General features: G+C 40.8%; 3 protein-coding genes across 3 annotated transcripts in view; all 3 read left to right on the forward strand.

Annotated features, from left to right (window-relative positions):
* LOC127647428 (gastrula zinc finger protein XlCGF49.1-like) overlaps positions 1–24,024 on the forward strand; it is a 278,306-nt gene that overhangs the window by 63,701 nt on the left and 190,581 nt on the right. The window lies entirely within an intron of this gene.
* Positions 1–24,024, forward strand: part of LOC127647193 (zinc finger protein 850-like) — a 156,899-nt gene that overhangs the window by 24,063 nt on the left and 108,812 nt on the right. The window lies entirely within an intron of this gene.
* The window catches only part of LOC127647415 (gastrula zinc finger protein XlCGF57.1-like), a 33,369-nt gene continuing 11,108 nt past the window's right edge, over positions 1,764–24,024 (forward strand). The window contains exon 1 of the mRNA XM_052131632.1: positions 1,764–2,001. Within this exon, the coding sequence (XP_051987592.1) occupies positions 1,920–2,001 (82 nt within the window). The 5' untranslated portion in view covers positions 1,764–1,919. The remainder of the gene's footprint in view (positions 2,002–24,024) is intronic.

Raw genomic sequence — 24,024 nt, forward strand, 5'->3', positions numbered from 1 at the left:
CCTCTGATGGCTACTTCCAGCACCATGTCACAAAGCTCGAATCATTTCAAATTGGTTTCTTGAACATGACAATGAGTTCACTGTACTAAAATGGCCCCCACAGTCACCAGATCTCAACCCAATAGAGCATATTTGGGATTTGGTGGAACGGGAGCTTCGTGCCCTGGATGTGCATCCCACAAATGTCCATCAACTGCAAGATGCTATCCTATCAATATGGGCCAAGATTTCTAAAGAATGCTTTCAGCACCTTGTTGAATCAATGCCACATAGAATTAAGGCAGTTCTGAAGGCTGAAAGGGGTCAAACACAGTATTAGTATGGTGTTCCTAATAATCCTTTAGGTGAGTGTGTATATATATATATATATATATATATATATATATATATATATATATATATATATTATAAATAAATACAATTAATAAAATTAAATGAATACCTTTTTCTTATATACAGTGCATTCATAAAGTATTCCTTTAATGACAAAGCAAAAAGCTGTTTTTTAATAACTTTGCAAATTTATTGAAAATAAAAAAACAATCACATTGAAATAAGTATTCTGACCCTTATCTCAGTACTTAGTTGAAGCAACCATTTTCAGGTCTCTCCAGAGATGTTCGATTGGGTTCAAGTCCGGGCTCTGGCTAGGCAACTCAAGGTCATTTACAGAGTTGTCCCTTAGTCACACTTGCATTGTCTTGGTTGTGTGTTTAGGGCCATTGTTCTGTTGGAAGGTGAACCTTCAGCCCAGTCTCAGGTCCTGAGCACTCTGGACCACGCTTTCATTAAGGATATCTCTGTATTTTGCTTCGTTCAGCTTTCCTTCAACCCTGACCAGTCCCTGCCGCCAACATCCAATTTTATCTGCAGAAGTTATAATGTATTAAATATTTGTCATATATATATATATATATATATATATATATATATATATATAAATGAGTTGATGTAAGTTGTTAACAGATGTACTGTTTCTCCAGGACCACTTCCAGGACCAGGAAAGCTCTGAAGCGCTCCTGAGATGGGCGACCCAGGCAGTCAGTGAATCCTTGTTTCATTTGCTGCACCACCTTCAGGCTACGGAACCCACGTTCTCAATAAAGAGCGATTTCCTCACACCCTGGGTCATCCAGCTGGTGCGCGCTCTTCTCACAGCACCTGGCCCCAAAACTCTACAGTCCCGGCTCCCCGAACGCAGCTCTCTCGCCTCCGGACCCGCGACTGCTCAGCACCGGCAGGCCAGCGCTGACGAGTTCCAAAGATGCCTCTCTAGGACCACCCCCCTGCTGGGTGCGTGGAGCAAGGTAAGTGCTTTGAGTTTTCTCAGCACCCAAGCCTCGGGACGCTCTTCTGCCTCCCGATGTGCTATTACCTGTCCCCTGGATTACCTGGTGGTGCACAAACCATTTCAGAGAAAGACAAAAAAGTTTCTCAAAAATAAATTGAGTGACACTTTTTTTGTGAAGTTCTTAACATATTTGTACATTGAATTATTTTATTTGTGTATTCATTTAATTTTTGAGAAACTCTTTACATTTATTTGTGGATCGCATACCTCAACTTTCTATTTGTGAATCTCTTTCCTTTTGTATGATAATATAAAACAATTCCATCTCCATATTTCTTGTTTGTTACAAAAATCACTATTTAAAAATAATTTCCAACGTCTCTGGTCAGTAGGTGGCAATAATGCGCTATATTTGTTTGGGATTCGCCATTAAAGAAGAACAGTTTTTCCCAGCGCTGATGAGAATGAATGCCCGACTTTCAGCTCTTTTGTTTCTATAGTGTACATAAGCGTATTTCCCGCCTCGATCGTAGTTCCAGTGTTTATTTTCGGCGGGAGAATTGCGAGTTGTCTGTAACGCAGTAAAACTCCAGGAAACAAGTGAAATCTGTGTGACACTGTTGTAAAGATGTTTATTAAAGAGGAGAGTGAAGATATGGCTTATCCAGAAGCATGTAGAATTAAAACCGAACACACTGACGAACAAACAGGTTGGTGTTCATTCTTCATTCTTTACATTCAGACAGTTGAACACATTTCATGACTGTAATTATAAAATTATATGAGCTGACAAATAACCTTGTTAAAGGAACACATTAAGGTACGCAAATGTATAAAACGGTCAAGTGAAATGCATCCTTGTTATCATTATTTTGATGATGAAACATCTTCCAGATTTGCTGTAGGGCTGCACAATTTTATCGAAATCAATATTGTCTGGCACAGAAACTCAATTATTATATGATCTCTCTGCAGGTGCTCCGAATCATGTTCACGTACTCCTAAACATACAATATATCACTATTATTATAAGCTGTGATTTGTGTTTTTAGTGATTGTAAATGGATTAATGGAAAGGAGGAGGCGAAAACCAGCTTGACAATATTGTAATGAAGAATTTAACCAAAAAGACAAATACACAAAGTTGTGAGACAGCTGAACGTAAATCTCTCTCTCTGTCGCACTGCAGTCTCCAGTCAGCCTTTATCTCTCTCTGAGGCTTGATTAGCCTGATTAGGGGTCGGGTGTGTGGAATCACCACCTGGCCCGCCCTGCACCCTTTCACATTCCTACCTCGTTCTCTCTTCATGACGTACACAGTCAGCGGCTGTTCCTCCGCATCCAGGCGGACGGGCTCCTCCTTCCTCCGGAGGATGGCCACGGCTGCTCCGTTGGGGTGGATGGTAGTGGTAGCGGCGCATTCCCTCCTCCTTTCCAGATTTCAGCACCAGTGTAATGGGATTAATTGAAAGGAGGCAAGAACTGGCTTGACAATATAAATAATATTTTAATGAAGAACTTAAAAAGACAAACACACAAAAGTGTCGTACAGCTGCCTGTAAATCTCTCCCTCTGTCCTACTGCAGTCTCCAGTCAGCCTTTATCTCTCTCTGAGGCTTGATTAGCCTGATTAGGGGCCGGGTGTTTAGCATCATGACCCAGTCCTGCCCTCCGCCCTGCCACAGTGATTCAAGCATTTCTAAATTTCCTTGTGTTGCTTTAATGGGATACACTTCATCTGTAGACTTAAAGTAAAAAAGTAGCTTGCTGTAACAGGAGTACCAAGGTAAAGTGAAGGTAATAACATGGTGTTTTGATTTCAACTATATGTTATTTAAATTAGACTTTAAGGTATCTTAAGTATTTCAGTAATCTTGAGTTATTTTTCATCAAATAAGCATCTGAAAAATGTTGAATTCGACACACACACACACACACACACACACACACACACACACACACACACATATATATATATATATATATATATTAGAGCCCGACCAATATGGGATTTTTGAGACCGATACGGTTTTAAAGGGGGAAAATTCACAGATTGCTGATATGGTGGCTGATATAGTTAATTTTTGAGCTAGAATGAAAACAGACCCCAGGTAGCCAAAAAAGGTTTGGCACAATAATGGCCCAGATCTGGCAGGCCAGAAGAAATAACTCTGCTCACTTGCAGTTGCCGGACTCTTGTGAAACACAGCATTGAATGACGTGCCAGAATCAGCCCAAGTATACTGGTCCGAGTCCGGGTGCTAAAACTGAGCCGACACTGCCGGCATAGGGCCACAATCACGGCAACAAAAATTGTACACTTAGCCAGTACTGGCCCGAGTCTGGATACCAAAGGCAAATCTATATGAAATACAAAATGACATCTATTTAATAATAACAACAAAAGACATTTTGCCAAAGCAATATTAGCTTGTTTGCTAAATTAAGTATATAATTGCACTTAATCTAAAACAGAATTGAAAACATTTTTGTGTTCAGTATAACTCCTCTTGTAATGAATTAGTTACCAGAAACTAATAAAATGTATGTTGTTTATTAAAGGCTCAGAGTTTTCTGGCAACACTGAACATATTTATTTACATCAGCTTAAACATCTATATGAAGAAACAATAAGCAAAACAAACTTGAGTGGAGGTGGAATATAAGGTTAAACAAATTAGTTTATTTTGCCCTTAAGAATTTAGAAAATGTATCAAGTTTACAAGGATTGAGGGTTACACCCTCTTTTTTTAATGGCATCCCCACCTACTACCTCATGTATTACCCCATAACATCCATATGTGCTCCTTTTCCCCAAGTAAAAATGACACCAGGAAAATCTGATAATTTATTTGAACCCTAAAATTAACATACAGCTTTATATAGCAAAAAGTGTCATGAACAAATGCAAAACCAAAAAATCGAATCCTCAGGACCCTCCTCAATTAAGTGTACCCTAAAAGAGAGACAGATTGACAGAAAGAGAGAGATAAGAGGGGGCACAGACACATATGGTTAGTTAGTCAGATAGATCTCAGAAATCTCAGACTGAAGACATGAATGGTAACTCTGGTAAATGGTAACAACATTTGTTACATACTTTAAAGAGAACTTGCTTGCTTTAGGGCCCAATCTCTACTTCCCCCATCTCTGTCAGATGCAAGCTGCATTCATCTTTTTATACATTTTTCAGTGTCTCCATCTGACGCACTGGCACTACTGGCATTTCTTCACACAGTTTCTTAAAAAAAAACAAATTATCAATCAGGTGAATAAGTTTTCCTGTTCAAACATGAAGCTTGTTATCCTAACTTAGCATAAAGACTGGAAAAGATGGGTTATATGGTCGTTTGAGAACGTATTCAGACCCCTTCACTTTTTGCAGACTTTATTGTGTTGTAGATTTCATTTTAAATGAATACGATTGACATATTTTATAGTTTCAAAATGACAAAAAAGGTAAAGGCCTAAAACAAAAGTTTGGGCACCCTGGATGGTCAGTACTTGGGCAAGTATCACGGCCTGTAAATGGGTACAGCTTACAGATATTTTAATAATAAAGTATTCTACTGATTATTATATTGATTAACCGAGTAATCTGATAAGAAATACTTATACTTTATATTGTTAGAATGTTATCTTTATTTTATTGATTTGCCTTATACGGTTCTTTATTGATACTCTTATTGGATATTTTTTATTGTTATTGTTATTATTATTATTTATAAATTATTATTTTATGCTGCACTAAGTTAACCATCTCCTGGTTCCAGCTTCATATCTAGCATATAGACATGACAGTGTTATCAATCTTCTCATCTAACTCTCGGCAAGAATGCATAAATGTGTTTCTTATAATGATTAATTAACACTATGATACACAAATAAAACTTACTGAGGACAACATCTTTAATGGAAAGTGCTTCAAAGCCATACTTACCATTCACTCCACGGCAGTTATCTTTCTTTGCCAGTTTGTTCGTCGTTATTTTTGACATTATTCTCCATAGTTTCTTTTACAGTCTGTAAAAATAGGTGACCTGAAAGACAATATTGTCAGTTACAAATGGTACAGTGCCTATAAATGATAAAGTATTCATCTTCCTAGGAATTTGTCATGTCTTACAGCACAGAATCAAAGTAGATTAAATGTGGTTTTTATGACAATAATTAACAGAACAATTTCTTAATATCAAAGTGAAAACAGATGTCTATGAAGTTATCTAAAAGAATTACATACAGTATATTATATACTAAATCAGGGCTCTAGACAAACATTTGAGAGCAGCAGCACCGGTGAACCAAGTTCTACAGATAGTGGCACCAGCACATGATTTGGTAGCACTGGGGTGGGGGATATTCATTTATTTTCATTAACAAAAACATTAACAGCTGTAAAAATTGTAACAACCTTATTTTTATTGGGTCAAATTTAAATATTCTGATTGACTGGGGGACATTTAGAGGCCTTCTTCTTCTCCATAAAAATGGAATGTACTTTGATTAAATGATGTTAAACATCAGCAAATATCAGTCCAAAACCTTTGACATACCAGTTTTTGTTTGAATTCCACCTGTGCAGCAATGCTCTCCTCAAGCTTCACCAGTTCATTCAGTGATATCAGTGGAATGCCAGAAACTTCTGGCACATCCACTGGACATGAATAATTGCTTTGCAGTTGAAGCAAAATCATTTTTTGAGAATTTCTGCAAAATATAGGAAAATACAAACACACGTTATAGTTTATTTAATATTTTGTTCACAGTGGACAGTTTGGTAATTTACTGTTCTCATTTTTCTTGCACACAAGATACTAACCATGGCACAGATGAACTCTTTCTAGATAAAACCAGATGATCTTGACAAATCAAGATGTGACAAAAACAATCACAAAAAGATGAAAAGAAGTATATTGGGGAGGCACATTTCTCTATTCACACAGAATATTGTGTAATTAAATAAAGTTCACTTACCAAGTACAAAATAAATAACTTTTAAATAAGTGAAATCAGTTATGATAAAATGTGTGTATGCACTGGAATAGTGAACAATACCTTTAGTTAAAGTTGTTCCACATCAAGTCCGGTGTTTAAAGAGTACAGAAGTATTAGGAGCAAAATAGTCATAAAACTAAGAGAAATAAAAGTACTCAGCTGGCAGCGAAATGAGCTCTATTCATGTGACATTATTTTAGTATTATGACAAATGTATTTTTGTGTTTGTAGCATTTTATGTTGTAGCATGTTAAAAATACTATATATATATATATATGTGTGTGTGTGTGTGTGTGTTAAAATGCATGTTAAAAATACTACTATATACTGATGTGAAGTTTAATCTTTGCATCACATTTTATAAACTTATAATATATTTTGGTTGTAAAACCTTGACATCTGAAGTAACTATATTTGCCTAATAAATGTAGCAAAGTGAAAATAACCATGAAATAAAGTGGAAGGGAAGTATAAAACTCAAGCACTTCAAATTTTTAGTTTAAGTAAATGCACTTAGTTACCAAAATAAAAGAATGCCAAAAATGTAACCAAAATGTAACATTAAATACATGTGCTAAAATTATAATATTGATACTTGCATGAATGCCTCACAGTACCTGCCTATTGGTGCTTAGCACATTCATCTAGGTTTGGTCTATAGCATAAAACCCTGTAATCAAGATTAATTACTAGATACTCTTATTAGACTAGTTACAACTGCTCAAACATTTAGAAATTGAGCTTTTTTGCCCTGGTATTTTTTTCTATAAAGAGAGAGGTAATGTACTACAGCCTACATAACATTTCTCCCTTTCTGTTTAACACACACATTTACTACAAAAACACTGCAATATGTCAGGCTTAAAATTATTCCAAGTTTAAGGGCATTTTATCTCTCCAACAAAGTACATTTTTATATAAATTAATAACTGACATAACTGTCATTTAAGAAACTCCTATTCGCGCCCATGCAGTAACCTTGGCCTGATGTGCAATAGTGATGGGAAGATCGGATCATTTTACTGACTTGGCTATTTGAATCTCGTTAAGCAAAATGAAGGAATGTTTATTTAAGTCATTTCGTTCATTAGAGCAGAATTAAATTAAAATGTTATATTTTTTAATAGCTGAATTCCCTCGATATGTCTATAGGAGATACAAACCAGCTCTACCTTTGGAGAAGGCGTAACGTTCAAGCTGGATGACGTCATGTAAACCAATCATATAATGCACCAACGTCACAGGACGGCCTTCAGTTTTAATTTGATCAAAAACATAGATTTTTGCATTTCCTTTACACAATATACAAAATGTATTATTAAATTGTAACACTACACATTTGATATGGGCTGGTGGTCATTTCACAAATGAGACCTGTCGCAACATTCTCTTCACCACCGTCTTATTAAACAGCATGTTTATCGTAGCAAACTCTACATATAGTTTTACTACAGAAGTATACAGTTTAGTGTAAAAATAAATTAAGATTAGCAGACAGGCGTTCGATTCATTGAGTGAAAAGCTTTTAGTTACCATAATTCACAAGCGTGTATCTAGTGCTATATCAGTCAACACTCAATTTTAGCTTCCTTATAAATAAACATTATGTCGATATTATATGTGTAGAACGGTTATTAACATTATATTATATGTTAATTATCAAAGATATACTTACCGCGTTAGCAAGCTTCTGCTGTTCTGCCGGTTAATCTATCAGCTCCAAAAGCCCGCCAAGTGTCATCACTAGATGTCGCAGCTATTGTGCGTGTCTAGAGAGCAGAGATGCTGTTTTTTTTTCTTTCTTCAAAACCACAATTCCCTTAAACCCTTTAAGCTTGTTTGATTATATGAATGAAATCATTAATTACCAAATTTTGTTCAATTTAATGGATTAATTAAAGAAACAAACAACCTCCATTATGAAATCACCAAAGTTAAGAAAAAAAAGACAATGTGGAAAAAAGCAAAACAATAAATGAATAATAGAAATTAAAATAATAATGAAATACAATAAATAACATAAAGTTGACATGGAAAGGGCTTTTCAACTGATATTCCAAAGTATATATAATGTGACTAAATGTTCCGTGTCTCAGCCCAAATCGGGCCAAACCCGCACATCTGAAGCCTTGCCAAATCTGGCTACCATTACTGGAAAAGAGATGGTTCGTTTTTGGTGAGCCGCTGCCAGAACACAGCTAGGGGTGGCTCGATACCACTTTTTCATGTCCGATACTGATTCCTATACCATAACCTTGAGTATCTGCCAATATCGATACAGATACACTACCATCTTTTACTCCCTCTTAAACAATTAAGCTGTTTATAACACATTTGTCAGGAGAATGCACTATGCTTAACCTATCCATCTAAAAAGCATCATGCTCAAACAGTGCAACAAACGTTCTATTCCCCTAAAGGAAGAAATAAAGTAGCCCACAACATGACTCAGTTGTGCAATACTGCTGCTTCATTTTTATTTACATTTTTCAAACAGAACTTGTTGCAGCATTTTTAATTAGTCAGCACAATTCAAACATTCAAAATTAAATTTAAAGTGCAAATTTAAAGAATTATAATTCCAGTCAAATACTGGATGTAACTCAACACTCAATGTAGTCATACCACTATTGTAAACCATAACTTAAATAAAATAAATAAAAACATAAAAAAATAATAGTATCTCCATTATAAAATGTACAGTAGAACACAAGCGACCCACAATCTTTCTGCCGATAGCCAGTGCATCACTTATACTGCATTGAGCTAGCAGACCCTCATTCACAATAAGTTGCAGGGTATGCGCAAAGCATCCCAAACTGGGAACTCCAAGGCGATCCATTGCTTTTATTACGTTACTAGCATTGTCTCTTAAAATTACATGGACTTTACTCTTCTCAATTTTCCATGTATTTAACAGCGATGGACTCTCCTGTGTGTGAGCCACGAAAGTGCATGTAGCACTGCTTTTTGCTAATTAAAGCTTGAGTCTACCCACTGTGCAGTCAGGCTTAGTAATGACATAGGACACACATCTGAGCTCCAGATGTCAGTTGTGAAGCTAATCATGGCAACATTTTCTAAACATTTTCTAAATGAATTCACACACTTGCTTGTACTTATTGGGACAGCCATGTCGGAGATGAAATGCCGGTTTGGCATCATGTAGCGAGGATCCAAATACTCCATTAAGTGTCAAAAACCCATATTCTCAACAACAGAAAGGGGTTGGTCATCCAGCACAATAAAGTCAGTCACTTTCTCCGTTATCAGCTTTGCTTTGTTGCTGTTTGGGGGGAGTTTTTCACGCTTCTGAATTGTTTCCAGCAATGTTTGTTGTTGCAGCACACTTTTCTTCTTGGCATTCATTGCCTGGATAAATTCAGCATACTCCTTTCCATGATTCTTCTGCAAGTGTTTAATCAAGTTCGTGGTGTTGAAGTTTCCACCTCGAAACGCTTACGTAGCATAAATTGCACTCGGCTTTGTTTTTTTCTTCCTTGAGTTTAAAATAACTCCACACAGCTGACATGATGATAGTGCTAACAAGTCTCACCTACAGTGGGTACGGAAAGTATTCAGACCCCCTTAAATTTTTCACTCTTTGTTATATTGCAGCCATTTGCTAAAATCATTTAAGTTCATTTTTTTTCCTCATTATTGTACACACAGCACCCCATATTGACAGAAGAACACAGAATTGTTGACATTTTTGCACATTTATTAAAAAAGAAAAACTGAAATATCACATGGTCCTAAGTATTCAGACCCTTTGTTCAGTATTTAGTAGAAGCACCCTTTTGATCTAATACAGCCAGTCTTTTTGGGAAAGATGCAACAAGTTTTTCACATCTGGATTTGGGTATCCTCTGCCATTCCTCCTTGCAGATCCTCTCCAGTTCTGTCAGGTTGGATGGTAAACGTTGGTGGACAGCCATTTTCAGGTTTCTCCAGAGATGCTCAATTGGGTTTAAGTCAGGGCTCTGGCTGGGCCATTCAAGAACAGTCACGGAGTTGTTGTGAAGCCACTCCTTCGTTATTTTAGCGGTGTGCTTAGGGTCATTGTCTTGTTGGAAAGTGAACCTTCGGCCCAGTCTGAGGTCCAGAGCACTCTGGCGAAGGTTTTTGTCCAGGATATCCCTGTACTTGGCCGCATTCATCTTTACCTCGATTGCAACCAGTCGTCCTGTCCCTGCAGCTGAAAAACACCCCCACAGCATGATGCTGCCACCACCATGCTTCAGTGTTGAGACTGTATTGGACAGGTGATGAGCAGTGCCTGGTTTTCTCCACACATACCGCTTAGAATTAAGGCCAAAAAGTTCTTGGACTCATCAGACCAGAGAATCTTATTTATCACCATCTTGGAGTCCTTCAGATGTTTTTTTAGCAAACTCCATGCGGGCTTTCATGTGTCTTGTACTGAGGAGAGGCTTCCATCGGGCCACTCTGCCATAAAGCCCCGACTGGTGGATGGCTGCAGTGATGGTTGACTTACTACAACTTTCTCCCATCTCCTGACTGCATCTCTGGAGCTCAGCCACAGAGATCTTTGGGTTCTTCTTTACCTCTCTCACCAAGGCTCTTCTCCCCCGATAGCTCAGTTTGGCCAGACGGCCAGCTCTAGGAAGGGTTCTGGACATCCCAAACATCTTCCATTTAAGGATTATGGAGGCCACTGTGCTCTTATGAACCTTAAGGGCAGCAGAAATTTTTTGTAACCTTGGCCAGATCTGTGCCTTGCCACAATTCTGTCTCTGAGCTCTTCAGGCAGTTCCTTTGACCTCATGATTCTCATTTGCTCTGACATGCACTGTGAGCTGTAAGGTCTTATATAGACAGGTGTGTGGCTTTCCTAATCAAGTCCAATCAGTATAATCAAACACAGCTGGACTCAATTGAAGGTGTAGAACCATCTCAAGGATGATCAGAAGAAATGGACAGCACCTGAGTTAAATATATGAGTGTCACAGCAAAGGGTCTGAATACTTAGGACCATGTGATATTTCAGTTTTTCTTTTTTAATAAATGTGCAAAAATGTCAACAATTCTGTGTTTTTCTGTCAATATGGGGTGCTGTGTGTACAATAATGATGAAAAAAAATTAACTTAAATGATTTTAGCAAATGGCTGCAATATAACAAAGAGTGAAAAATTTAAGGGGGTCTGAATACTTTTCGTACCCAATGTATCTATCACTCACGTTCAAGCTACTGTTCACATGATGCCAGTTTTGCCAAGTCCGAGTTTTTCCTTCTCCTGAAACGCAATTGGGCTAGTTTTGAGCAGCAAATGCGCAGGATTTTGTTGTGAAAACCTGGCAACCCTGTGTGATGCATGCTGCTCATCTCTCTTCAAGGCATGTTGCTCAGGTGTTAAGCATTTGTATGACAGTTTAGGACTAAGTTAGTGATCGTATCGGAATATACTCCCCCGGCTCCTACAGTATCCGATCCAGTGATTTTGGCCAGTATCGGACTAATACTGATACTGAATATCGGATCGGCACACCCCTAAACACAGCCGAGTGCGCCAACACTCAGCCGCAATTGGCCCGATTGCGCTGGCTACCTGGGACCTTTTCTATGTGGATTGTGCTCAGATTTTGCACCGATATGACTATAAAAAGTCATAGTTTACATTATTATTATAATACATTGTAATAGAAAATACATAGTACGAGAAAATACATTTTCTCAACACTGAGAAAATAAAGAATTAATAAAACTACAGTAAATATCTAAATAAACATCAGTACTGTATGTCCAGTGTCAGTCAGTTGCTGACCATTTAAATAAAGAATAAATAAAAATAAAATAAATAGCTAAATAAACATCAATAGTACTGTTTATTATCAGTCAAATGCTGACTATTTTAATACTGCCAGTCAGTTAGGGGCAGATTGTAAAACAAGAAGCATTTCCACCTGTCAATAGATAAACAGCAGCAGCAGCGTTACATCGTATTCTGCTATACAAGTAATGGAAAACCAGACTTTTAAATATTACATTTTGTAAGTGCAATGACTGGAATTGTTCAGTTGAAGGGGGTACCAAACTGTGAATCCTGAACAAAACAGTTTGGTGAACACATGTTTACATATTAGCTTCCACTCAGCTGGCAATGTATGAAAGTAGCTATGTGGTTAACTAGTTAGCTAGAAGCATGTTGTCATAGAGAGTAAAAGATGGATGTTGTTATTTACTTTCCAGCATTGCGTCTCACCATATAGGTAACAACATAGAATGAAATCAACACAACAGACCCACAACACCATTGCACCGCTGTCTGCTGAGCTGCAAAAAGATGCTCTGACAAACTATAGCTGGCTAACAGCAAACAGATGTGAGAAACATGGTTGTCAGGGACAGGGTTAACGCTATATTGAAAAGGGAAAATATGTATAAATAAATAAATTCTAATATATGACGTATGACGTGCCAAACAGATGAAGGTCAATACATTTGCAGGAAAACTGCTGTAATAACCAACATATAACTCACACTTAAGTTCCACTTAAACACCAGCCATTGACATAGTGACACCCCCGTGTAGTAATGCATTCCATTAACTTGGAAAGTCATAATTTCCAACAGTCCTATCCTGAAAAGTACAGTGGATCACCAATTGAAGTGACTTCCAACTTGGAAACTCAGCAGAAATATTAAAACTCTGATTTCGCCAAGATGCGAGTGCATGACATCACACAGACACGTCGGCACTCAGGAAAACAAAGTTAACGTTCAGAAAAATAGGCATGAAATCTAGATACTTATTCTATATAAAATTAACTGTAATGATCATTATTATATATATATATATATATATATATATATATATATATATATATATATATATCTCAGTAAGAACAGCTTTAGTTCAGCCACAATGGAGGGTTTTCTGGTTTACCTTCTAGTCATTCTGTGTACCGTTCCTGCCTGTTGTTTAGACCCTGATAGTTTGCTGCCTGCCCTGTTTATCTCTTGCCTGTCCAGTTCTACTATTGTTTGCTGCCTGCTCTGATCTCTGCCTGTTCTAGTTACTCTTCTGCCTGCCTTCTACATTCTCTGTTTGCCTGCCATTGACCCTGCCTGTACGACTTTTGTGCTGTCTTTAATAAAATACCGCAGATGGATCCCAACTTGCCTGAGACTTCATTACAGGAGACTTCGCCACACCATGATCCAGCGGTGATTTCACGTATGACGGAGGAGCTCACAGCCCAAGCTAATCAGCTGTCAGCTCAACAACAGCAACTTGTTCGGCTTACGGCAGCAGTTGAAGAGATGATGCGCTCCATGCAGGTAATGCATCAGCCGACATCCGCACCGGATCCCGCAATACCTCCAGCCGGCTCGGCGACGACTGCCACGCCCCTCGTAGTAACCTCCGCGAGCCCACGACTCGCGCTGCCGGAGAAGTTTGACGGTTCACCGTCGAAATGCAAGGGGTTCGTCATGCAATGCTCCTTGTTCCTTTCTCAGCAACCGGCACTTTACCCCTCTGACGAAAGCAAAATCCTTCTGATGAACTCCGTCCTCACTGGCAGAGCCCTAGATTGGGCAACCGCACTTTGGACCAGCCAAAGATTCGCTCAATTTACCTTTGACTCCTTCCGACAAGGTTTGATTGATGTTTTCGATCACCCTGAGGGCGGCAAGAACGTCGGCGAGCAACTTTTGGCTCTCCGCCAAGGAACACGGACGGCTGCGGACTACGCACTCTCCTTTCGAACCCTCGCAGCCCAAACGGGCTGGCTCGAATCCACCCACAAACTTCTCTTCCGGCAGGGCCTCGATGCAGATCTCCAGTCCGAGCTGGCTTGTCGTGACGAAGGTATTTCTCTAGAGCAGTTCATCACCTTGGCAATCGGCATAGACAACCTCATTCGTTCCAGACGTCCTGCTCGGTGGTCGACCCCTCTCTCTTCAGTGCCCCAACCAACCAACACTTCAGAACCCATGCAGGTCGACTGGTCGCACATCTCCCCCGAGGAAAGGGAACGCCGTTACGCCAACCGCCAACTGTCTCTACTGCGGTCAAGCGGGACATCAACGCATCAGCTGCCCGACGCGCCCTTCACAAGCTTCACATCCTGGGGTGAGTCTGCTAGTTTCCTCTACTTTGCCTGGAACCAGTCTCGAAGTACCCATTGAAATAACCTTCCGGTCAACCAGTATTGACTCCCAAGCTTTGATCGACTCTGGGGCGGCGGGGAATTTTATCGATGAATTGTTCTGTGAACAGTATAAAATTCCCCTGTCAGTGTGTAATCCTCCTTTGACAGTGGCGGCGCTAGATGGTCGTCCCCTGGGATCCGGTAAAGTGTATTACACCACCTGTGACCTCCTCCTGCAGGTGGGGGCACTGCACACCGAAACCATACGCTTCTACGTCATCCAATCTCCTCGCAATCCTGTAATCCTTGGCTTCCCCTGGCTCCGACTACACAACCCACGAATTTCCTGGCGGAACAATCAACTCACTCAGTGGGGCCCCACTTGCTCTACGAAATGCCTACGCTCCATTCGACCTACCTCCGTGGGGGCCGCCCACGTCATAAAGAACTTCGACACAGTTCCCGCTATTCCTTCGGCATACGCCGACCTCAGTGAAGCCTTCAGCAAGGCCAAGGTGTCACAACTCCCACCACATCGGTCCAGCGACTGCGCCATCGAGCTCCACCCTGGAGCTTCACCGCCCCGTGGCAGTATCTATCCCCTGTCAGAACGTGAATCTCTCGCCATGAAATCCTACATAGAGGAGGAGCTAGCCAAGGGGTTCATCAGACACTCCACCTCTCCAGCCGCAGCCGGCTTCTTCTTCGTGGGCAAGAAGGACGGCTCGTTACGCCCCTGTATCGACTATCGTGGCCTGAACGACGTCACAGTAAAATTCCGATACCCATTGCCCCTGGTTCCCTCAGCCCTAGAACAACTACGGTCGGCCAAGTTCTATACTAAACTGGACCTCCGAAGTGCCTATAATCTGATTCGCATCCGGGAGGGGGACGAGTGGAAGACTGCCTTTTTTACCACCAGCGGCCATTATGAATACCGGGTCATGCCGTTCGGCCTGTCCAACAGCCCTTCAGTGTTCCAATCTTACGTCAACAACATCTTCAGGGACATGCTCAATAGGTGCCTGATTGTGTACATCGATGACATCTTGATTTACTCTGATTCCCTCGAGGAACACCTTGTCCAGGTGAGAGTGGTCCTGAAGCGACTTATCCAGCACCAGTTATATGCCAAGGCTGAGAAATGTGAGTTCCACCTGAGATCTGTTGCCTTCCTGGGGTACATCATTAGCCCCGAAGGGGTGGCCATGGACGATAGTAAGGTCCAAGCCTTACTGAACTGGCCCCAACCTACCACGGTGAAAGAACTCCAACGCTTTCTGGGATTCTCCAACTTTTACCGAAGATTCATCAGAAACTTCAGCACCGTCGCCGCACCCCTCACCAACCTGGTAAAGGAGAATCAACACAAACTCCACTGGACCCCCGACTCCCTCCGGGCCTTCGCTCAGCTAAAGGAGCGCTTCACCTCTGCACCCATTCTGCGCCACCCAGACCCTGACATACCGTTCGTCGTGGAGGTGGACGCCTCGAACACGGCATTGGAGCGATCCTCTCCCAGCGACAAGGTAACCCTCCTAAGCTGTTTCCCTGCGCCTACTACTCCCGCAAACTCTCTTCAGCCGAGCGAAATTATGACGTCGGCAACCGTGAGCTCCTGGCTATGAAAGCCGCGTTGGAGGAGTGGCGACATTGGTTGGAGGGGTCCAGACATCCGTTCCAAGTTTTCACGGATCGTCGCAATCTTGAATATCTTCGCTCTGCCAAGAGACTCAACCCCAGGCAAGCCAGATGGGCTCTATTCTTTACTCGCTTTGAGTTCACCATTTCCTACCTTCCCGGGTCCAAGAATGTCAAGGCCGATTCTCTATCTCGACAACACGAAGCCACACCTCCACGCTGCAGCACCGAACCCATAGTCCCGTCCGAGTTGTTTCTGGCCCCCATCCAGTGGGACCTCATGGCAGACATCACCCAGGCCCATGCCTCCGCTCCGTCACCGGTCTACGGGAGAGGACCATGCGCTGGGTACATGATGCACCGCACTCCGGTCACCCGGGCATCACAGCCACCACCCGCCTGCTGCGGAACCGCTTCTGGTGGGAGACTGACACGGCCGACTTTGTTAACAAGTGCCAAGCCTGCAATGTCGCCAAAACCCCCAAACAACCATCAGCCGGCCTGCTTCAACCGCTTCCCATACCTCGACTTCCCTGGTTGCACATCGCTGTGGACTTTATCACGGACCTACCCAACTCTCTACACCATACCACCATTCTAACAGTAATTGACCGTTTCTCCAAGGCCTGCCGTCTCATCCCACTGCCCAAACTGCCCTCTGCCCTGGAGACCGCCGAACACCTGTTCCAATATGTCTTTCGGTACTATGGGCTCCCTGAGGACATCGTTTCCGACCGGGGCCCACAATTCACGTCCCGGGTATGGAGGGCTTTCTTCCAACTTCTGAACGTCAACGTCAGCCTCACTTCCGGGTACCATCCTCAGTCCAGTTGTCAGATGGAACGCCTGAATCGGGAAATTACAAGATTCCTCCGATGTACTGCCATCGCAATCAGGCGGATTGGAGTCGCTACCTTCCGTGGGCCGAGTATGCCCAGAACTCCCTCCTCAAACCCTCGACCAACCTGACACCATTCCAGTGTATCCTGGGTTACCAACCCCCTCTCTTCCTGTGGTCCGGCGAACCCTCCGAAGTCCCCGCAGTCAACGATTGGCTGCAACGCAGTGAGGCAGTGTGGGACCAGGCCCACGTCCACCTTCAACGGGCGGTGAATCACTCCAGAGAACAAGCCAACCGTCACCGTCGTCCTGGCCCCAGTTACGTCCCTGGCCAATGGGTTTGGCTCTCAACCCGAGACATCCGCATGCATCTACCATGCAAAAACTCAGTCCTAGGTATGTGGCTCCCTTCAAAATTCTTAGACAGATCAATCCAGTTTCTTTCCGTTTGCAACTCCCTACTAATTACCGTATTTCTCCTACTTTCCATGTCTCCCTGCTCAAACCGGCTGATGCTCCGAGGACTGTGGAGGGGGTGCCTCCCAGGCCCCTCGACCTCGGGGAAGACCTTGACGCAGGTCGCATCCTCGCGTCCGGAGCCGCTCACGGGGGGGCTCTGTTACGAACACTGAGAGCGCCCCCCCCCCCTCCAGTCATCGGAGATCTGATTCACCGGAGTATTGACCGCTAAGACTATATTTCCCATAAGCCCGCATACCTAGGTCTGATTACTCCACAGCTGTTCCCTGTTTCCCACGCTCTATTTAAACTGTTCAGTCTACTCTCTCTTTGCGAAGTCTTGTTTGCTCCGGCGACTCTACCAAGCAAGTTTATCTCTGGTTTACCTTCTAGTCATTCTGTGTACCGTTCCTGCCTGTTGTTTAGACCCTGATAGTTTGCTGCCAGCCCTGTTTATCTCTTGCCTGTCCAGTTCTACGATTGTTTGCTGCCTGCCCTGATCTCTGCCTGTTCTAGTTACTCTTCTGCCTGCCTTCTACATTCTCTGTTTGCCTGCCATTGACCCTGCCTGTACGACTTTTGTGCTGTCTTTAATAAAATACCGCAGATGGATCCCAACTTGCCTGAAACTTCATTACAGAACTACCCGCTTAAGGTCCTGCCACTGCATCTAAATTGAGTTCAAGTTAGGACTTTGACTAGGCCACTCCAAAACTTTAATTTTGTTTCTTTTGAGCCATTCAGAGGTGGACTTTCTCCTATGCTTTGGATCTTTATCTTGCTGCATAATCCAGTTGCAAGTGAGTTTCAACTCACAGACCGATGACCGGATGGTCTCCTTTAGGATTTTCTGACAGAAAGAAGAATTAATGTTTCCCTTAATTATTGCAAATTGCCCTGACCCTGAAGCAGCAGAGCATCCCCACACAATCACACTACCATAGTGGACCTTGTGCTTGAGGCTGGTATTCTTGCTGCCATGGATTACCTCTTGGGTTTGATAGCTTGTCATTTATCCATGTATTAAAAGGGCAGTCTTTCTGTCTGTGACCTGGCTGATATCCCCAACATATTCCTGGTGTGCCATAGTTTCTTTAACCGTTGTTCTGTCGCCCTCTTCCTACTTGGAGTGGTCTGTTCCAGTTTCTGTTGTTTGGGTGTACTGGATTTACATAGATTACAACTGGTGCTGGTGGCTGTGATGTTCTACCTGGTGTTGGTATTGCATTCTGAGTGACAGGTACAGGTGGCATTGCTACAGTCTGGGCAACAGGTGCAGACACATTTACAGGGGCCATCACTGCTGATTGTTCTTCTCCCTTCTCTCTCACAGCAGCTTGAATAATTTTTTTCCCCAGTTAGCTCTTCGAGCTGCAGTTTTCTTTGTAGTTCTTTTTCTTGATGTTTCAACTTTGCTTCATTCTTCCTTTGTTGTTCCACAGCATGAGTCACATGTTCACAGAACTCTCTTTGTGTATTGGAGTTCAGTCCAACTACATCCTCCAATTTGTCGTTCACTGTTTCTGTGGATGGAAATGCCTTGTTGATGAGAGAGGTTAACAGAGAATGGCCAGACTGGTTCGAACTGACATCTGCACCAACCCGCATCATAATAGTATTCTGACATGCTAGTCTTCTTACCAACTCAGATAACAATTATGTACAATTGTGGTGAGAAGACTAGCATATCTTTGTCCTACATTTCAGCGCATTCACACAATGAGGCGGCCTTGTTTGCTCATACACATTATCATTTGACTAATGAAAGAAAACACCAGCTGCAAAGATATCATACATTCAGCTTATTAGAACAAGACACCATTCATATAATAACTGATTAAAAGTATCTTTGTAGGAAATGCCTCCTGTATTTTACTGAGGCACACCACAGCTGCAAAGATACGTGCCAGCACAAAGGAAACACACCAAGGACTCACATCAGAATGCTATTAATTAACAGAAACACATTTTGTTTTTGAAGAAATACACCTGTTGTTCAAGGTTATACACCATATATCCACTCTGTGGCTTTCAGAAAACAAAGCATGATGGACACAGCAACAACTCAGCAATAATTTAAACTTGGACCCTAAACATACAATGTGTATTAGATATATGCCACCATTCAAGTTTGACTACAACTTAATGTAATTTAATTCATTGCCATGACAACACTATTAAAACTATCAAGCATCCCTTCAAAATTTTCCATCAGCAGTGTCTTAAGCAATTTGGGTAAGATAACTTTTTCAAAGTCAGTTGTAAGTGCCACACTTCCTGCTGCCAGTTGGTGGTGCTATGACTGTGACCCACAATAGCCCTGTCCATGTGATTAGCCCCCAGGAAAAATCATACAGCTCAATTTTGATCTAAATCACTCAACGCACGCAGAAGATAGTAGACACTTTCTGTTTGCCTATTTTTGCCATTAATTTAGTGAATTGCCATGGCAGCAGCATTATTTAAAAATCTGTTTACAATTTACCATCTTCGATGTCTTGGCATAATGTTGTCTAAATGTGATGACAGTCTTATGAATCACCATTCAGAGAATCAATCAATCTATCTATCTATCTATCTATCTATCTATCTATCTATCTATCTATCTATCTATCTATCTATCTATCTATCTATCTATCTATCTATCTATCTATCTATCTATCTATCTATCTATCTATCTATCTATCTCTGTCTGTCTGTCTGTCTGTCTGTCATCAATTTTTTTATTGTAATTTAAAAAAAATTGGCTAACTGCTTAATAAAAATTTTTTGCTATAATTTAATGTAATTATTTATTGAAAAAAATTATGTAGATCTAAAGATTATATTGCAATTAAATTATTTACCATTTTTTATTTATCCATAAACTGGCTTTAAATTAAAATAACAAATGTTATTCATGGCATTAGATGTTAAGATTTTAATGTGAGCACAGAAGTCATTTAGGTTAGTAATTTCATTGCGATTCTGTTGTTGCATTTTTTTCTCTGTGCACTGACAAAATAAAAGAAGTACATTTACTTTGAGTCTGCATTCGTTATTCATATGTACAACTGTTTAAATAGCTTCTAAATTAATGTAGGGAAAATGAGAACATAAATTAGTTTAGAATACTGTATGTTCGGCCATAATTATTCAAAGCATAAATTACCAACTGATTTCCAACAAACAACTATTTGTCATGGTTCCGGCATTTGTGCCAGCTCATACTGTTGTTTGTTTTTCTCTCTACCTCGTGTCACACGATCAGCATTTCCATAGGAACGGTGATTGATCTCGGGGAGATGCTGATCACAGCAATGATTTACTAGCCCGTTACCATCCGTTTCACTCCGATTGCACGCCCTACTTTTTCCTTGTGTGTCATCTCGTTATTTGCTTGTTTATTGTTAACTGTCATGTTAACTGTGCTCTCTTGTGTAGTTGGAGTACGCTCTTGTGTCTGTTGGTTGCGCCTCTGTAGAGGTGCGGTTTCCTTCCTGCTTGTCGTGACTAGGGTTGGGCGATGTCCCAAGTTGACGAAGTTGACAGTAAAACATCGCGATGGACGATGATATCGGAATGGCGGGATTATATAATTTTCAAAAATTATATGAAAAATTATAATTTCGTTATTTTAGTAACCCAACTAATGACTCGTCGGCGCTTTATCAGTAGGTTGCACGACACGTGAAGCATTTTTTTTTTTTAGCTTTCACTGAAGAAGAGTTGTGCACTTTTTATTTTAATATATCTCTTTACATAAATACTATTTTCCACTTAAAAACTATAATTTCATTATTTTACTCACTGATGAGCAAAAGGTCGAGGCAGAAATGACCATGTACCTGCAGGAAATGGCCATTGATGGGGAAGAGGACCCGCTGACTTGGTGGAAAACGAACGACAAAAGGTTTCCGTTCATGGCAAGATTAGCACGGAAATATCTGTGCATATGTGCTACCAGTACTCTATCAGAGCGGGTCTTCGGCACAGTGGGTAGTGTAGTTACTCCAATCCGCAGCTTATTAAAACCAGATAAAGTGAATATGGTGGTATTTCTGGCCAGAAACATCGAAATTTAAACATGGTCTATGGTGAAAGATATTAGACTTCTTTACGCATTTTTCGCCATCCATTGCGGAGCTATTCGATTTTGCATATTATTTTTTAAACGTTCATTTGTGTAGTTCATATGACCACTTTACAATATCTCAATAACATAATTTATTTTGTAGCCTGTGCTGAAGATAATTGTGCTGCTAATTATAAGTGAAATGTTAATGCCGAGTTTCGGTCTGAGTGTTGTTCACGTTTTCTTGTTTTATTTGTTGTTCTTCTATGTTTTAATAAATGTGTGTTATTCATATTCACCTTGTTTCTTTCATTTGATTTGACATTATGTATTTATGGCCAAGGAAATTTTTCTTTAAAAGTATTAACCAGACAAAAGTTATTTGACGTTCTCTGGTCTGGGTTTATCTTAAACTGCCGCTTCAGTGTATACAAGAGCTATGTGACAATGAGCAAGATTTTCTGAGACACTACAACTACTAATAATTAATTAATAAAGGCTATTTTCTTGTAGCCTACAACATATAATATTTTAATCTAAATGTACAGTGTAAGACATGTAAAAAAAAGACAAGAAGCTAACAATGTCAAGATCAATATTTTTGTAGCCTGCCTGACACGGTATTTTCACAGACTAACACGTCACGTCTCTGGCATATACTACAGTATTTAAAATAGCATATATGCATTAGTTATATTCTAAATTTAATTTACAGAGCAATCCCTGCAAAGTTTTTAGGTTAACTATAGAAAAGACTAGGATTAGTGAGTCACACTAGCAAGACTCGCAAAAGGGGCATGGCATCACGATGGTGGCTCTACATCGTGATGTTGGTCAGCCATCACGATGGACGATGATATCGTCCATCGGCACAACCCTAGTCGTGACCCTCACCAGTTCTGTGTGCAGTTCATGTGGAGGAGGATCCCTTGGTCTCTGCCCGCGTTTCATGGACTACATCATCTGGGCTTTGCTTCGCAACACACGGACTCTCTTTGGATTATTCCCGACTTCCCCAAAGCACACACTTATCATAAAACTATTGAATTGTCATCTCTGCTTTTGTGTCCTTTGTCCCCTCCGTGACACTAGAACACCAACCTTGTCACAAAGTCATCATGATGGGCTGGCACCACTCCAAAGTTATGTTGTGGCAACAAATACAGAAATGTAACTTTTCCGGTTGTCACAACATAATCAGTTAACAACATAATCAGTTACATTGCCACAACTAAAGTTTGGTCAGCAAATTACGGTGTAGTTAGGAAAGTGCCCATACTTTGGCTACCTGCAATTATAAAATGGCTGAATTTGCTGCTACTTTTCTCAAACTTTGCAATGCAGTTTTCTGCATTTTTTGGGGTTGTTTTATAATAATCATTATATACCCATTTAATTTAGTGTGAGGGTTTCCGATAAGGAGGACATGGGAGGCAGGTTGCTCCACTCACAGGTAAGGATTTTAATGACCACACTTCACAGCGTCACACAATAATCTCTTCGGCTTCACAATTATAAACGATTTGGCTTCACTATAATAAACTCTTTGGCTTCACAATAATAAACTCTTTGGCTTCACAATTCTAACTTTCTGGACCCAGGCTGTCTCTCACCCGTCTGCTGGTTGTGTTGCTGCTTTTATGCCACTCTCCCCATGCTCACTGGAATTAGAAACAGGTGTTAATAATTTAGCTCAGGTGTAAGCGCCCTTACCGCTTTCTCTCAATCCGGACGGGCACTTCAACATGCCCCCGCTGCCACATTTATTTCATTACATTTTAAATGCCATTACATGTAAATAGTTTATTTGGGGTGGCTGTGGCTCAGGTGGTAGAGTGGGTTGTCCACTAATCGCTGGGTTGGCGGCTCAATACCCGGCCCATGCTGAAGTGTCCTTGGGTAAGACACTGAACCCCAAGTTGCTCCCAATGTCAGGATAGCGCCTTGCGTGGCAGCTCTGCCGTCATTAGTGTGTGAATGGGTGAATGAGACGCAGTGTAAAGCACTTTGAATACTGCTAAGTTTAAAAAGGTGCTATATAAGTGCGGACCATTTACCATTTGTAATTGCCACTATTTACATATACACATTATTAAATAGTTTTCTATTATTTTTACAATTAAGTTTATATTTTTATTTATATAAAAATTAAGACATTTTTTTAACAAGAAACTTTAAAAACCAGGCTTGCCCAATACCTCAAAACATGTGAATATGCACAAAAAGGAATGAGGACATTTAATGCATTGCCCTGGCAACAGTATTTAAGATATCTCCCCGAACATGCCCATGTTCTAGGTGGTGCCGAAGAGCCCCTTCTGCACCACAACAAAGCAGCTTTACAGACAATCAGGCATTAACAGAAGATAAAACTGTAATGTCTACAATGTTGATGAATCATCATTGTGTAATTAGATAAAATACGATTTAGAATTGTGTTAAAAATAAATATAGGAACACAAAACTCCATAAGATGTTGGTTAATGGGAGAAAAATAACCTTGGGAGAAACCAGGCTCACTGTGGGGGCCAGTTCCCCTCTGGCTAACATCATGAATATAATGCCAATATTACTTATGTGTAGTGCAATTCATGGTTTAAAATTATTAAATTAAGTAAGTGTTAA

The sequence above is a fragment of the Xyrauchen texanus genome, chromosome 8 (genome assembly GCF_025860055.1).
Source record: "Xyrauchen texanus isolate HMW12.3.18 chromosome 8, RBS_HiC_50CHRs, whole genome shotgun sequence".
Lineage (NCBI taxonomy): Eukaryota > Metazoa > Chordata > Actinopteri > Cypriniformes > Catostomidae > Xyrauchen > Xyrauchen texanus.